Source organism: Piliocolobus tephrosceles, chromosome 4 (genome assembly GCF_002776525.5).
Source record: "Piliocolobus tephrosceles isolate RC106 chromosome 4, ASM277652v3, whole genome shotgun sequence".
Taxonomy (NCBI): domain Eukaryota; kingdom Metazoa; phylum Chordata; class Mammalia; order Primates; family Cercopithecidae; genus Piliocolobus; species Piliocolobus tephrosceles.
Window position 1 is genome coordinate 147828771 of NC_045437.1, and position 17901 is coordinate 147846671.

Sequence of the window (17901 nt, forward strand, 5' to 3'; positions counted from 1 at the left end):
GAGCAAGAAGATGTTTCTTTCAACAGCACACTTTCCATCTGCAGAGGCCAGATGTTAATCTACAGGAAAACTGAAGTGGTTAGTAAGAAGACCAATTATACACAGAGAACAAATATCTAAGTGGTGGGGGAGAGGATGGGGAGGCTTAAAATGGAATTAATTGGTGAGGCAGTTTTAGAACTCCAGCTTATTGGGGGCAGGGGGAGAGATGGTAGTGGGTTTGTGGCTTTTTTGTTGTTGTAATTTGGCTTTTTTTGCCCATACCAAGAACAGAATGCCATACAAGATTGTTCTTCCTGGGCATTTCCTTCCCTCTGAGTTGAAGAATCATTCCAGGGAGTGAGTGAAAGTACTGTAAAAATGAACTGAGAATTCTTAGAAGGCAATTTGAAATTTTACCTCCATTAAAGATGAAAACTGAGTATGTCTAGGATTAGACATGGGTCAAATTCTAGCTTTGCCACTAGGATGGAGACTGCCAACTACTCACAGTATTATCCTTTCTCCTCTTCTTCTCTGAAATAATAACACGCCCAGGGTCCTGGCAGGGCCCATGACTGCCTATGTACAGCCTAGGTTTCCCAGCCTGCAGTGCAGGTAGGTGTGGCTGTACCATTATGTTTGAGCCAATGGAAGTGTCGTGTGCATCTTCTGGGTCCTTCAAAATGCTTTCATCCTCATTTTCTGGCTGGAAAATGGCAATGACTGGACCAATGTGGGGAGCCGTGGGCTGAGGATAGCGAATGACCCTACTAGGCATGGACTCCTCCCTTCTCGGCTCTAAGAGAGAAATACACTTATCTATCTTACATAAACCACTGTACTTTGGAGTCTCTCTATTATAGCAATCTAGCCTGTACCCTACTAATACAGCCATTTACTATCTGTGTGACTTGGGGCAACTTATTTAACCTCTCTAAGCCTCAGCTTCCTCATCTATAAAATGGAATCACAGCACTTATTTCATTAAGTGCTAAGAGAAATAAACAGGTTAAGAGATGTAATGTGCTCAATCCTGTGCCTAACATGCAAAATAATGTGCTCAACAAATGGTAGATAATGCTAGCAAAAAGAAAGATCTACTTGGGAAGCTTCTTTCAAAGGCCTTTGACATCAAGCAGCTATTGTGCCCATAAAGCCTCAAAGGTAGAAATGTGTATCTGGTTTTGAGGGTTCCTACAGGTACCAACATATTCAGAGACAATCAGAGCTATCTTATATTTTAGCCCAGGAGAAGAATTAAGATTAAACAATGCTTAATTATAGTTTAGCAAACTGTGCCTAAATCATTAGTTATTTAAATCTTTAAGAGACCTTGCTCTATATATTATTAAATGTCATACAATACTAGCTATTTCTTTATGCTTAGTTGACTGCGTCCCAAGTTTGTATAAAATATGGCTGAGTAGAAAGGTACATAACTATGTTGCCAGACCACCTCACCAAGGTAAGCTGAGAAAGAGTCACACAAATCAGCTGGCATTATCCAGCTTCATGCAAAGAGTTCTATAGTCAATGGAGCCCATGGCCTACTTCTTCCTTGCACACATTTCCTCCCTTTGGTGTAAGCATCAATTATTGGCCCTCTGGCATTGTAGATTCTTTTTCTCTTTTGTTGGTGGCATATGGTTAGACTGTACTCTTACGATTTCTGCAACCTTGAGATTTGCTGACTAATGGGGTTGAGATCCTTGGAACTAAGATAAGATGACTACAACGATTCCAGGGCTCTTACGGATTTTACACGTCACAACATACGGAACAACTATGAGATTACATCACCAGCTGAGGCCAGCATTGCTGAAATAGCAGCAGGGATCGTATTACCAGGCTCACCTCCCTCCAGCCACCCTGATAATGTCCCACTGCTTATAAGGGGAGGTAAGTTACTATGGAAGGCTGAACCAGAAGTCAGCGATAAAAGATGGGAGTTCTGGTGTAATTCTATGCAGAAGCCAGGCCTTAGGACAGAGAGGTCAAAGCTCAAGAACTATATACAGAAGCAATATCAATATCCACAAACATAAACCTAGGAATAAAAACCCACCTCTGGTACATTGGTTTCAAGAACCCAAGGCTTTAGAACAACAGCAAAAATCACTGCACTAGGAAAGCAACAAACAACTCAGGGCCTTCATTCTTGCTGTACTTCCCTGAATTGTTACTTACAGGTTCCCGGCCATCCATGGCTTCCATCCAGAGCCTCCGGTCCTCTTCCGACAATGCTTGCATGGTGATAACCCCTGGCCTGCAGAGAAAGGAGGGACATGGATATGAAACCAGTGCCACATGTAGAGAGTTGGTGAAGGCGAATCTTAAACATCCACTCAAAAGAGTCAGTGGTTGCTAGGGTTAATGACACAAAGAGGGGTACAACACTCGGCTTTCCTAAGCCACCTTCTAGTCTCAGAAAAGATGGCCCAAATTCCTCTCAGTCAGCCCATCTCCCTCAGAGAGGCAGAAACACAGGAGATATGACCCTATTTTACAGGTAAGGGACATAGAGGAGTTAAGTGATTCCTTTAGACACTGTTCAGTTCCTTGAAATCTTATTCATTTCGAGACCTCAAAATGCTTAAAAGAGTATGATACTCACAGTAGAAATGCAATAAATGTTTGTGGAAGTGAATGGAATTACTGGATTCAAGACAAAAAAGAGGAGAAAACATCCAAGCTGGAGGCACGCTTGTCTCCTAATATCTAGTCCACTGCTTCTAAATTGCTTCAGACATGGAGAAGTTTTATGGTGGTCATCATCTTGGTAGTTACGATTAAATGTGCACAGTCTTTTTAAAAAATGAATACTTAATCATGTCAGGTGCTAAGTGCTTTACATGCATGAGATCATTTCACTCACTGAAATCGGCTTGCTCCCTAAACCTGAGCACAAGCTCTCCAGAAGACATGCACACAATATCAAATGGGTTTTGTTCAGTTCCCATCACAAATGGTACTCCACAAGAAAAAGAGACTGTGCCATAAAAACGACCTTGGGAGAAGAGGCTGAAAGCCCTCTACGCTCATTAAAGCAGGAGTTATTCATTTAGGGTGAAGATAAATCCCAGAGTGTCCCCAAACCACCTCCTCCTCTCCCTCAAATGTATGTGGATTTTTCTGTAGAAACAATTCAAATTGTCCGTCAAATTCTCAGAGAGAACTGCAACCCTCAAAAAGTTAAGAATTGCTAGTTAAAAACCATCCTCTTTAAAATCTGAGACAGCCTAAAAAGGAGGAAGAGGTCCACTGAGCAAGAACTAAAGTCTGATTCCTGTCTGAGTGCACAAACACTGCGAATGATCATACAACAATACGGTATGAAAACTACACAGGCTGAGCAATACCCTTAGCAGCACAAGCCTGGGCCCCATAAGCACCCAAGCCTGCTCATTCTCACCCGCTCATCATCTTCGCTTCTGGCTTATAGCTATAGTTCCAACGAATATGCTAAACCTATTTGTTTAACATAATTTAAAAGTCACATTTGATTCTTTTCATTAATCATCCCTCAACATCCCCTTAGAAAAAACTTTAGAGCTGTGGGCATGTAAATACAGATGGGTTGGGAATACAAGGGGCATGGGGTAGGGGTGTGAATGTGCGAGGGTATAAATGTGTGTGGGGTCGAGAGAGACAGAGAGGGAAAGCATGCAAACAAGCAAGAGAAGGGAGTGAGAGAACAAGCAAGAGACAGAAAGGGGAGTGGGGGTGTATGTGGGTGAGAGGAGGGGTGGGTAGCTAGACGGGTGGGCGTGTTGATGACGGCGGAACACTGATCCCAAGAGGAGGGTCATTCCCGTGAAGGTCACACTGGGACTGGCACCATAATACAAAGATAACTCAGAGGATGGAATAACTCTCCTCTCCATGAGCACCTTCCAGAACTCTGCCTCCTCTTCTCAGAAATTCTCATTCTCAGACCCAACCAAGTGCCCACTTCCCACCATCAGCCCATTCAGTGTGCCAGAGTCAGTGGGTATCTGCAGACAGCTGACAGTCGTGGCTCCACAGAACTGACCCTGTGGCTTGAGGGCACGATGGACTGATTCTACCCTTCCACCTTTCTCTAAAGACCAAGTACGACATCTTAATAGCTTTGAAACAAAAAGCCTCTGCAGTTACTGTCTATTGCAGAACTCTCAGGTCCCCGGTTCTGGGTCTTTCAGTGTTGCTGTAGGTGCTGCTTCTGTACCACCTGCTTCAGAATCAGACATTCCCTTAACATAGAGACTCCAGCCCAACCCCACTCCACTCAATCTGAACTGGGCTGTGCCTGGGAACTTGGATTTTAACCAACTCCCCAGGTGATCTTGATGCAGAGTTAAGTTTGAGGCCCACACCCTGGGCTGTCCACTCCATCCCCACTCTTTTCCTTCCTGTTCCCCCTGCCCTAGAGTGCAAAGTTACCCTCCTTTCTGCAGTGAGGTCAAGGAGCCAACATGTCTCTAGTTCGTTTCCTGCTAGTGGCCCACCAGCAAACAGTGAGATCACAAGAGCTGTCTACATACCACGGTCTCAGGGGCTCACAGATATTACATCAACTTCACGGCACACAGTGTGAGATTTCCACCCCGAGCCACAAAGAGGAAGTTCGACAACCTCAGAGGCTGTGAAGGGTGGGCCACTCGGCCTTGGTAACCAGGAAAGTCAACAGGATTTGTTTTCATTCCAAGAAGAAATATCAAAATATAAGTTCTTTTCCACATGTAGTCTTGTTCCCTTTTGCAGGGGGAGTGGGGTAAGGGACGGATTCACATGTCTTGCATGTGAATTTCCAAGAACAAAGGTAAAAAGGGTAAACTATCTTTATTCTGGAGTAAAATCGTAACTTTCTTTCCACATTTACCTTCCTCATGCCCTACTAATAACTATCCCTCAAAACAAAATAAAACAAGCAAAACCCTCAACGACCCTCCACACTTTGCATGTCAGTCCCTATAAAATAGCATACTTTGAGACCTGCTCTTACAGGATGTCAATTTAGTTCATGTTTGAAATGCATGTGGTTCTTCACAGCAAAAAAATGGGCAGGGCTGGGGAGACAGAGGAGAGAGAGATTAAAAGGAGGAGGATAGGTCGGGCACAGTGGCCAATGCCTATAATCCCAGCACTTTGGGAGGCCAATGTGGGTGGATCACAAGGTCAAGAGATCAAGACAATCCTGACCAACACAGTGAAACCCCATCTCTACTAAAAAATACAAAAATTAGCTGGGCATGGTGGCACGCGCCTGTAGTCCCAGCTACTCAGGAGGCTGAGGCAGGAGAATCGCTTGAACCCGGGAGGTGGAGGTTGCAGTGAGCCAAGATCACGCCACTGCACTCCAGCCTGGCGACAGGGCGAGACTCCATCTCAAAATAAAAAAAGTAGGAGGATAATATGGAATGAGGAAGGGAACATATAAAACAATGAAAGAGAAATGGAGTAAATGATCAGAGCTCTTTTTACCTCTATGAAGAACTGTGAGCCTATTAGACTCACTACAATAAAAGAACAGTAATAAGTATAACCCAGCAGTATGTGCCAGTTGCTGTGCTAAGCACTGTATATAAATTAATTCACCTAATCTTCACAGCTACATCATGAGAAAAGTACATTCTTATTATTCTCCTTTAGCAGATGAGAAAACCAAGGCTCAGAGAGGTTAAGTATCTTGTCCACAATCACAGAGCTGCCAAGATACAGAGCCAGGATGTGAACATAAGCAGTCCAACCCTTAACTCTTGTGCATAATGCCATGGCAAATGTGATGGCACCGCAGCCCCCAGAGAGCTCATATTGACCACCCAAGTCCTCTGGTGTCAAAATCAGCCATGCACTTCTGCAAGCGCCTTAGCGAGCTCCTGCATGGGATTAAATAAGATTGAATGATAAAGAGCTCTGTAAAAACCTAACGTGCTTCATAAATATGAGGGCTTACAACACTGCTCTAGGCGAACAGCTAATGCAAAACAAGAATCCAACAGCATCCAGAGTAACTGGGGCTTACTTTCTATAGCAGTGGTTCTCCATGTTTTATCTGTCTTAAAAATACTCAAGAGATGGAAAGGCAATTAGTTTTTCTTAAAAAAGAACACAAAAAGGCCTAATCATAAAGAAAACATATTGAAAAAATTGGACTTCACCAAAATGAAGAACTTACACTCATCAAAAGATGAATTTAATTACATTTTCCTTAATTACTTTCATTTTTAAAAAAGTCAAACCAGAGAGAAGATACTTGTAATATCTATCTCCTACAAGACTCATATCCAGAATATGTAAAGAATGCCTAAAAATAAATAAGAAAAAATGAACCACCCGATACAATAAATACTTGAATAAGCACTTCATAAAAGAGGACATCCAAATGGCCAATTAGGCTAAGAAACAGAGCCCAAACTGATTACTTATCAGGGAAATGTGATTAAAACCACAATGAGATGTAACAAGCACCCTCCTGAATAGAGGGCATTAAAAGGCCATCAATAACCAGAACTGGCAAAAAATGTAGAGTAACTGGGACTCTCATACATCGCTGGTGGGAGAATAAGTTGATGGAACTACTTTGGCAATATCTGCTAGAACTAAACATACACCTGCCCTATGACCTAGCAATTATACCTCTACATATATACTCAAGAGAATTGAGTACATATGTCCACCAAAAGGTACATTCAAGAATACCTGCAGTTTTATTTAGAATAGCCAAGAATTGCAAAAATAACAACAAATAAATACCCATTGATAAATGGATAAACTATTGTATATTTGAACAATGGGACACCATACAACAATTTTTTAAAAAAGAGTCAACTACTGCTACATGCAACAACATGAATGAATCCCAGAAATATAACGATAAGGGAAGAAGCCAGACACAAAAGATTATGTGACTGTGTGACTCCACTTCTATGATGTTCAAATACTTGCAAAATTCATCTATGGCAACAGAAGTCAGAAGAGTGGTTTTTTTTTTGAAAAAGAGATATGGGCAACGACTGAAAAGCGGCACAAGGGTATCTCCTGGAGTGACAGAAACATTCTATATCTTCATCTGGGTGGTTACACAGTTGTGTGTGTATAAAAAGTTATTAAAATATAGACTTTGGATTCATGCATTTTACTGTGATTACACCTCAGTAAAAATTGTTTTAAATACCCAAGAGCTATGACTTCTCATCAATAACTTAGGATCACTAGTTATTCTGATTCTAGTGCTTCCTAGATGTATAACCATAGCAGACTAGCAATTGAACTATTCTGTGCTACTCTTATTATCTATGTTTTAAAGAACAGTAGCATAGAGCAGTTCAATTACTCGTCTCCCAGCATTATCACAATTACACCTCAGGGCATGCTGGGAAGGTTACAGGAGAAGTGTGTGCGGCATTTCAAAGTGTCAGGCACACGGTGAATGCTCCAAAAATTAGTTGTAATCACAGGGGCAGGTAGAGGTGGGGTGAGCGGGAACAGGATGGTAAATATGGGGTAGGGTTAAAATTACCACTGCAGAAGGGCAGGTGTGTATAGTTTCAAAAGGAAAAGAAACAACCCACAGGTGCTAATGACGTGTGTGAGTCCCACTCCCAACATGCGCATATACAGCACTGAAATTCATGCCTCTACCACAAAGCACACAGGGCTGAGGGCTGAAGGGACACACCTGCGCTGACATAATGGCCATTTCCTTTTTCCTCCTGAGTAACGCAATCAAGTGGCCTACCACTCCCTTTTAAAATTAACATCTGATAACTAATAAGAACAGAGAAGGGGTCTTTGGCAAATTCTAAAAAGTCTGTCAAGGAGCTCCCTCCACCTGTCAGATGAGAGGAGTAAATGACTTAAAAATCCTCTGTAGAGCTCAACCCTGAGAATCCCCTTAAAATACAGCACTTCCTTTTCACTCTGAATATGTCCTTAGTGCTATATCTGGATCTGCTTGAGAATCATGAACGAGGATCTGGAATTTTCTCTAAGCTGGCACCTCACCTCTCACACTGTAGGAGCCATGGAGAAAATAGCTCTCCATCTATCACAGGGCAAGTTGCTACCCAACACCATATCTCCTCCAACCCTGACCCCCAAAAACAGCCCATGGAAAGAAATATATGGTTTAGCAACACATTCAGGATCCTGGGACCACTGGCTATAGCAATTCATAGCCTGCTCACCAGCCAAGAGCAAAGAGAATTACAACCAGCCCCGATTCCAGGGTTACTCGACAGCTCTCCTACTCTAATCTTATTCCTGAATCTGAGTCAACAATAGTGATCTCAGTGGTTTGGCAATTTACCCACTTCCTATTGGACAAGGAAAAGCTATTACTAACTCCACCCCACTGAAACAAAAACACTCAGAATTTACCAGTACCGTTCTTTCTAAATCAACCTACAAAGATCTAGGGTTTATTCACTCATAAGACTACAAATCTTCTGTTGGCAAGAGTACATTCCCCAACTTCCATCCACACTACTGTATATTTAAGGGTCAAATTCAAAGAAGACGAGCTGAGGCGCCCACAGGAACACACAATCTCAAAGCCTGTGTCTGAAACCTGCCCACTACGCTTATATAAGAAGACAAAGGGGAATGATAAGGAATGGAGCATGAGCTGCCATCCACTTGCAAGAAGAGTTTTGCAAGTGCCAGGGAGGGGAAGTGGTCCTTTGTTTCTGAAGTGCTACTGGGAAAATGAATTCCTAACAGTTCCTGGACAATGTAATGGTTCTGGTTCAGAAGAGCTTCATTTACACAAAGATATGGCCAAAGCCATACAGAATAATATTGGAGAATGACTTTTTCCATGCCTGTTTACGAGATTACAGACCCAAATGTCTGCAGAAACTAGGTAAGTAAGCAAAATGAGGGAAACTGGATAAGAAATTCTTTAATCCAAGGAAAACAGGCTTGGTCTTATGTTGCTCTTGGTTTTTCTCTTTTTCAGTTTTACTTTCAGATAGAAACAAAGAACAAAGAATTATCTCCCCTCTGGGGGAGAAACAACAGTGCTAGTGCAAAGCAAAAAGCTGTCACTTGTCTTCATGGGGGAGGTGGGCAACAGGGCATGGTGGGGACTGTGGCAGAACAGACAGCACACACCCCACCTAAAGGAAGTATCTATCATTCAGCTCAACCGGCAGCTGGCATGTGGGAAGGCATGATCAGCAATTAAAGATTTTTCCAGTTTTAAAATGTTGCCTCAAACACTATTCAAGCCAAACCACGCATGTCTGTGGACCACCAGTTTGCAACTTCTGTTGTCTGTGTCTGTCTTTCTCTGAATCTATCTGAGCTCCAACCCAGGTCATCACTGCATGTTATAAAGTCATCCACCTCATGCATTAATACCAACAATGAAGGATGCCTGTCTATATTCTTGATTCACCTTACAGTCAAACTCTGGAGAGTATCTCCAGGTCATCCACAAAGGAGGAACTTGAGCTACTTCCTCTTTTCTTCCAATACTCAAGGACCCTGTGTCATCACTGGAAGGCAACAGTAATCTACTATTTGGAGACAGAATGTATGAATCTGCACTACTATGTGTGCTCTGATGTAATAAACCATTGACGTCCTTCTGCAAGGCCTTTGTGCATGAGAAGAATTCATAATATGCCATAATAATCTGGGTGTAGTACAGGTGAGAGACAGAGAAAGTAAGAAACCAGAAGGTGCTGCAACTGGCAGCCCCCAAACCACAGGTAGATTTACTGAGACTGTGCTAAGGACTTTACTTGTATTAACATTCATTCTTCACAATAACTGTATGAAGTAGACACTACCATTATTTCTCTTTTTAAAAGTGAAAAGACTGAGACTCACATAAGTTACTTGCATAATGTCACACCACTAGTAAGTGCCAAAGCCTGCACTTGAACCCAGGTGTGCCTGAATCTAAAGCAAAGCGCAAACTTTAAGGACAATGTTGTACTGCCCCCCTGTGCATGTAGCATACATGTCCTGGGATCCAGGAAGACCAGCACCTTAAGGGGAGGAAGAAAGAAAGGAAGGAGGGAAGGAGAGTTGGAGAGAGGGAGGGAGGGAGGAAGCAAGGGTCAACCCTCTAAGAAGTTTTTGGAAGTAGTTTCTAATCAATTATTTAGAAAGGATCTGATCCTCCCAGCACTTTGGGAGGCAGAGGCAGGTGGATCACGAGGTCAGGAGATCGAGACTATCCTGGCTAACATGGTGAAACTCCATCTCTACTAAAAATACAAAAAAAAAAAAAAAGGTAGCCAGGCTCAGCAGCAGGCGCCTGTAGTCCCAGCTACTTGGGAGACTGAGGCAGGAGAATGGCATGAATCTGGGAGGCGGAGCTTGCAGTGAGTGGAGATCACACCACTGCACTCCAGCCTGGGTGCAGAGCAAGACTCAAGAAAGAGGAGAGGAGAGGAGAGGAGAAGAGGAGAGGAGGGGAGGGGAGGGGAGGGGAGGGGAAGGAGAGGGAGGGGGGGGGAGAGAGAGAGGGAGGGAGGGAGGGAGAGAGAGAAGGAAAGAGAAGGAAGGAAGGAAGGAAGGAAGGAAGGAAGGAAGGAAGGAAGGAAGGAAGGAAGGAAGGAAGGAAGGATCTGATCCTAATAAATGAATGAATCATAACCTATTAAAGCCTGTAACCTTGGTATTTTTAGAGGAATATTCCTAAAACAATTAGGATCATAGCAATAATAACAGTCTGAAAAGTAGGTATCACCAACCACATCAGATAAGCTCTTATATTTTCATGAGAGACGGGAGTCGTAAAACATCGGGAAGCCCAAAGACATCTTTGGCATATTAAATTGCATGGCTCGTAAATGCAACAGATATTGACTGAGTGCCTATTATGTGCTAGTCATGATGCTGGGCATCAGGGACACAGAAGCCAGCAAATGTTAACACACTGCACAAGGACAAGGCATTATTCACTGATGGGATGAATGAGACTCAAGGAGAATGCAAATACCTGTTACTACTATTGATAACAAACTATGAAAATATAGCTTCTGTTTCATGTATTTTTTTTTTTCATTTTTACTATTCTATCTCACAATCGACAGAAATGTACATAAGTGGAATGTATTGGTTGAATTATTTCTTCTATCCAGAATTACGAAATAGGTAATTTTTGGTTTTGATTTTAAAAAGACAAACTCATCTTATATTTAGAAATTGGTAAATAAACTGGTATACTCAACCAATAAAACTCCATATTTCATCATGCAGACTAAAGAGTAAAAATACGGTTGCCTCAATCACCCTCCCAATCGAGTCCATTAACCACCATATCTCATTCTTTGTTAAACCAGAATCAAACAGCAAACAGGCATGCTCTCATTTAATTGAAAGAAAAAAAAAAAACAAAACAAAACTCAATGACAAGTTCAAACTACATGAATTCTAAGATTCCAAGAACTTCTCCACCAACTTATTTTACAGAACAGCCAAAAAGCAATTCAGAAACTATGGTATCTTCCCCCAACTCAAGTCATGGAAGTCAGAGTCATATAATACCCTCTGAGGAAGGAAAACGCCATTTCCTGCCTGAAATGTCAATGGCATTGAGACCAGCACTCTAATCCAACCAGCAGGAAGGCAAAATCAAATATTATTGCAAACAAGGGGTGAGAAGGGGAGGGAGGGGAAGTTTGAAACCAGGAAAAATGGATTCATGTGTTGCAAAAGATAAAGGCACATTGCACCAGGAGGGAAAAGTAGGACTGCCAGGTTCTCAGCACACACAGGACAGTGAAATCACTCATCTTTTCTACACCATCCTAAACAAGCCATTCCTAAAGCAAAGAGCCTGGCACTTTAGTTCAAAGAGTCAGGTAAAGGGTAACGTTTAAACTGAGGCCCAACTAACTGAGCATGTTTGTTTTTGCAAGAAAATGCGTATGAACAATTTGTGATGAAAGGGTGGGAGGAAGGAATTTCTAGAGAAAGAATGAGTCATTTAGGATACTCTTCTTCCTTTAAGGTATAATACATGATTTTTTTTTCTACAGAAAACACACACACACACACACAGAGTCGTCTGTCAATGTATACAAGGTGTATATAGGACAGCTAATTTTCAACTGCACCTTCTAATAGTTACTAATACATACACAAAACTGCCATCTAGAGGTTGAATGTTGAAACAAAGTGTTACATAAGATGATCCTTTTTGGAAAACACATAATCTCACAGTCACACAATTTCACAAAGACACACAAATGCATGCACAAACACCACTTACCAAGCTAGAAGAAACAATATTATTTTAATTTAAAATTAATATAGTTTCTTCTTGAGGCCACAAATTGGAAAGAGAGGGCATAAAACTTTATCTTTTATATGAAGTATGTATCAATAAGGGGTTATCACATAAACAGTTTGAAAATGTAATCTTACCCTAGTAGGCCCTTCGCATATATACCCTGAATGCATCTGTATTTCCTCTCTGCTTATAGATGACTTGAAAACTCATGACACTACAGGAAAAGAGCACCATTAAGACAAAAAGCAGGCTCACAGGAATATCCACCAAAGCTAAGGTTCACCATCACAACAATAGAGTCCCAGGGTTTAGGGCACAGAAAAAAATTCAACAGCCATGTTTTCAGACATAGGACTCCATCAGAGGGGAATATTAGTGTGTTCCACCTTCAGAAAAAATCCTGCAATGTAGTGATAATTCACCCCATCTTACAGATGTGGTTAAACCACTTACCCAGAGTCACACAGCTAATAAGGAACAGATCCCAAATTCAAATTTAGGATGCTCTTATTTTTTTACCTGCATCATGCAGCCTGCCATACAAACATATTTGAAATGAGGGTGCTGAGGGTTCCAGTAGATTCTTCATATCTTTCAAAAATCTTTCTGGCCTCCACCATTCTGACTTTCACCAACCTTCAATTTTCCTGGGTCTTTTTCCTACCAGTACACAAATGCAGGTTATGTGGGTACCTGCTAAAATTTTAGTTTAAATAGCAACTGACTTGATTAAGCTCCTCTAGTCTCTTACACAATAGTTCACCATAGCCCCAAAGAAAATAATTAATCCATCTCAAAATTATGTCACCATAAAAAATAAAATTGAACAACCATATGCACCTATTACTGTACTAAAAGCTGCATAAAAAGTTTTTCTGCCTCTGGAAGCAAATCACTTGAGACAGACATTTAGAATTGAACAGAGGTATATAAAACATACCTAATTAAACACCTAACCAACCAATACCAAGAAAAACTCATCACTGTGCAAATGCAGGTTACCTGGGAAGAAGAAGATAGAGTTGACAGTGGATGTGAAATGCTAGGCTGGGACTAGATCAGTGGAGAGCTACTGCCCTTTACCTATTCATGGAAAGCTTGCAAACAAGGACTTTCGAATTGGTATGAAAGAAAATCAGATGAAGTCTGTTAAGAAAGTCCAATTGATTTGTAAACTTTATATCTCCACTGTCAATAGTCTCTAGCATGTAGTTATGGTCAATAAAATAAGGAAGGAAGGAGGGAGGGAATGAATTCAGCGTATTCCAGTCAGGCCATCATCCTTTGTAAGAATGGAAGGGTAAAGTCCTCCTGTTTGTTACATTTCCCCCCAGTATTCTGGCCCTTCAGGTTTGCCGAAACACTCAACATACTGGTGTTTACACCTTAGTTGCTTGAATGTATATGAGCATTCCAAACTCAAAGGTGAGCTCCATGAAGACAAGTTGATTCTTACCTTATCCCTCACTACAACTCTAGCACTAAATATCCTTGCCCTCTCTAAGAAGCTATCCTTGCTGCCCACCTCGAGAGAGTACCAGTGCTGGGAAAGAGGCACTTAACACACACAGCGTTTTCAAATGTATGGACATTGGTGAGAGTCAGTTAATCCCAGAAAAAAATTATCATCATCCTTTCCCAGTGTGAACACTGCCCCTCAAGAGACTCCACTGATTCAGAAGAAGTTGTTCTACTATTTTTCACATGGTTGACTGAGCCTTCCTGGAAAACACGAGAGAAAACATCCAAGTGTCACTTACATCTGTGAGAAATTTCTTAAAAATAAACCAATCCAGGGATGCGGGCAAATGACTAGTACCATGATTTTTTAGCCTAAACAAATACTTTCCCTATATTTGCTCATGAATTTCCTTAAGACACTGCATGATGGAGTTAATTATTCAAAGTGAATGAACACAGACATGAGCAAGTACTACCGATTCACATCATGCTACCACTAACGGCTGCTTTGAAATCATGTCCCATTTTTTAATCCAGAAATTTTACACTAAATCCTCTCAAAGAGTTGACACGTTTTGTAACAACAAATCCAGTCTTTATTCAATTAACCAATATATATTATAAACCTTCAAATGCCTGGTGCTATGGCAAAGTAATACAAAAGCACCCAACAATGCTGCTTTATTAAAGAATTTTAAAAGTGATTTTTATTTTATTTTATTTTACTGAGATGGAGTCTCCCTCTGGCACCCAGGCTGGAGTGTGGTGGTGCGATCTCAGCTCACTGCAACCTCCATCTCCTGGGTTCAAGCAATTCTTCTGCCTCAGCCTCCTGAGTAGCTGGAATTACAGGTGCCCACCACCATGCTCGGCTAATTTTTTTCTGTATTTTTAGTAAAGACAGGTCTCACCACGTTGGCCAGGCTGGTCTTGAACTCCTGAGCTCAAATGATCCACCTGCCTCGGCCTCCCAAAATGCTGGGATTACAGGCATGAGTCATCACGCTCAGCCAAAAAAGGGAGATTTTTAAAAAGCTAATGAAAGCTTAGGCTATCATCAAGTAAAAATACAATAAAATAAAGAAAGAAGGTAATTTATGTGAATGGGCTGCTTTGTGAAGTGGGGTTCCTTGGCAATTGGATTGTTCAAGCAGAAGGTGTTGAGTTATCCATTTAAAGGCTGCTGGGTGCATGGGTGTTGCTTCATTGAGAAAGGCCCTCCCTATTCAACACTGTGTTCATTTCCTGGGGCTGCTGTAACGAAGTGCCACAAACTGGTTGGCTTAATCAACAGAAATTGATTGCTTCACAGGTCTAGAGGCTAAAAGTTCAAGATCAAGTGTTCCTCCGGAGGCCTGTGAGGAAGAATCTGCTCCATGCCTCTCTCCTAGCTTCTGGTGCTCTCCTGCCAATCTTTGGCATTCCTTGGCTTGTAGGTGCATCAACTCAACGTCTGCCTTCGTGTTAACATGGTATCTTCTCGTGTAAATGTCCATCTCTGGGTCCAAATTTCCCCTTTTTACAAGGACAACGGTAACATCGCATTAAGGCCCACCCTGATCATCTCATTTTAACTTGATTATCTCTATGAAATAATCTCATTTTCAGATACTGGGGATTAGGACTTCAGCATATGATTTTGGCTGGGACACAATTAATAACAAGTATCTGCTAGGAAATTTTTTAAAATTATCCTTTGGAGCATGTTGTGGCAATACAACACAACTACTACAAGTTACATTTATTTAAAACCATATCAATTTTTTTGTTTTTACTTTTTTGAGACGGAGTCTCACTTTATTGCCCAGGCCGGAGTGCAGTGGCGTGATCTCAACTCACTGCAACCTCCACCTTCCGGGTTCACTCCATTTTCCTGCCTCAGCCTCCCAAGTAGCTGGGACTACAGGCGCCTGCTACAACACCCAGCTAATTTTTTGTATTTTTGGTAGAGACAGGGTTTCACCATGTTAGCCAGGATGGTCTTGATCTCCTGACCTTGTGATCCGCCCTCCTCTGCCTCCCAAAGTGCTGGGATTACATGCGTGAGCCACCGCGCCCAGCTGCCATGTCATATTCTTAATGCTAGAGTCTTTAAACTGAATTTCAAAAGAAATCAGAAGGAACCTTCAAAGAATCATCATATCGATTGGATTGACACAATACCTTGATCCAAGCAAGTTTTCAGTTTGAGATTGAAGAAATACAAAGAATTTCTACTAACTTTAGCTTTTCAATGTTGGGAACAATGAAATTCTTTTGAGGGAAAGGAGAGATACGAAGAGCTAATATTAGTCTGTGAAACATTTGCTCCATATAATCCCAGGGTCCTCAGTAGTTCAGGTTTGAACTTCTCCCCCAAAACTAGTTCTGAAAAAAAGGAAAGCACTAGAGAAAAGAAACTAAATGAGATGTGGCCTCTGAAATCGTGTAGAAGCCAATACGAAAGGGTGTGGACACAGAGACGAGAGCATAGGTCTACTCTTTAGATAGCAAAGGTAAAAGAACTTAAATATATAAAAATTAAAAGTAGAGTTCTAGAAATGTATTTGGTTTTAAAAAGGATCCCTGGCTGGGCACGGTGGCTCACGCCTATAATCCCAGCACTTTCAGAGGCCGAGGCAGGCGGATCACCTGAGGTCAGGAGATTAATATCAGCCTGGTAAACATGGTGAAACCCTGTCTCTACTAAAAACAGAAAAATTAGCCAGATGGGGTGGCACACACCTGTAGTTCCAGCTACTCGAGAGGCTGAGGTAGGAGAATTGCTTGAACCCAGGAGGCAGAGGTTGCAGTGAGCCAAGATCACACCACTGCACTCCAGTCTGGGTGACAGAGCAAGACTCTGTCTCAAAAATATAACATAACATAACATAACATAACATAACATAACATAACATAACATAACATAAGATAAAGTAAAATAAAGTAAAATAAAATAAAATAAAATGGATCCTTGATATATAAAGTTCAAGAACCACAGATGTAAATCCCATTGACCTGGATTAACACTTAATGTGATTTCCAGCTCATTCATCAGTCAAAGAACGACAACAGTTTTCTGTAAGACTTACATGTCAGGGATTTGAGGATTAACAAACTGACAGCAATGTATTGTGATACAATGAAAACAATTAGCTAACAAGTGACACTACTGCTAGGATATCTCCTACTCATGCTACTCGTCCTGGAATTTTTTTTTTTTTTTTTTTTTTGAGACGGAGTCTCACTCTGTCCCCCTGGCTGGTGTGCAGTGGCGTGATCTTGGCTCACTGCAAGCTCTGCCTCCCGGGTTCACGCCATTCTCCTGCCTCAGCCTCCTGAGTAGCTGGGACAATAGGCGCCGGCCACCTCGCCCGGCTAGTTTTTGTATTTTTAGTAGAGACGGGGTTTCACCATGGTCTGGATCTCCTGACCTTGTGATCTGCCCGCCTCGGCCTCCCAAAGTGCTGGGATTACAGGCGTGAGCCACCGCGCCCGGCAGTTCTGGATTTAAAGTGTGTCACCTTAAAAATAAAAGGTGGAGCCAGGGACAGTGACAGTGCTGCACCCATCTTCTCAACTGCTCGGGAGCTGAGGTGGGAAGACTGCTTGACCCCAGGAGTTCAACTCCAGCCCGGGCAACATGAGGAGATCCCACCCACCTCTGAACAAATAAATAAAAGTTGGAAGAAAAGGTGTACAGAAACCAAAAAAAACATTCATGGAATACCTACTCAGTGCCATGTGCCTGTCACTATGCTCTATCACGTTGTCTCTCTTAGTCACATGAGGACTTTCTGAAGGTCACAGAGGAATAGAAGTAAGAAGAGAGGCGAGTTTGCTGTTTCAGTTCATTGTACTTTACATTGTACAGTTTCACTCTAGTTTATAATGCCAAATGCAACTGACAGTGTGCCAATAGCACTTCCCAGATTTCACAGCCTGAAAACTGGACACTGTGGTGTCTCTGAAACACAACCACCAATAGCTCTGAGCTCATCACTGGAAAATGTTTCTAAAATATCTGAAGTTTTGGCCAGGTGTGGTGGCTCACACCTGTAATCCCAGCACTTTGGGAGGCCGAAGCAGGTGGATCACCTAAGGTCAGTAGTTTGAGACCAGCCTGACCAACATGGCGAAACCCCATCTCTACTAAAAATACAAAATTAGCTGGGCGTGGTGGTACATACCCGTAATCCCAGCTACTCAGGAGGCTGAGGCGGGGGCATTGCTTGAACCCAGGA

At 42.0% G+C, this 17901-nt stretch overlaps 1 protein-coding gene across 7 annotated transcripts in view; it reads right to left on the reverse strand.

Annotated features, from left to right (window-relative positions):
- The window catches only part of ARHGAP26 (Rho GTPase activating protein 26), a 469263-nt gene that overhangs the window by 303529 nt on the left and 147833 nt on the right, over positions 1-17901 (reverse strand). For all 7 annotated transcript variants that reach the window (XR_003309454.2, XR_003309455.2, XR_003309456.1 and 4 more), the window contains one exon: positions 2170-2248. Coding sequence is in view for 4 of the 7 variants with exons in the window: in XM_023187730.2 (XP_023043498.1) it covers positions 2170-2248 (79 nt within the window). In the remaining 3 variants the exon portion in view is untranslated. The remainder of the gene's footprint in view (positions 1-2169; positions 2249-17901) is intronic.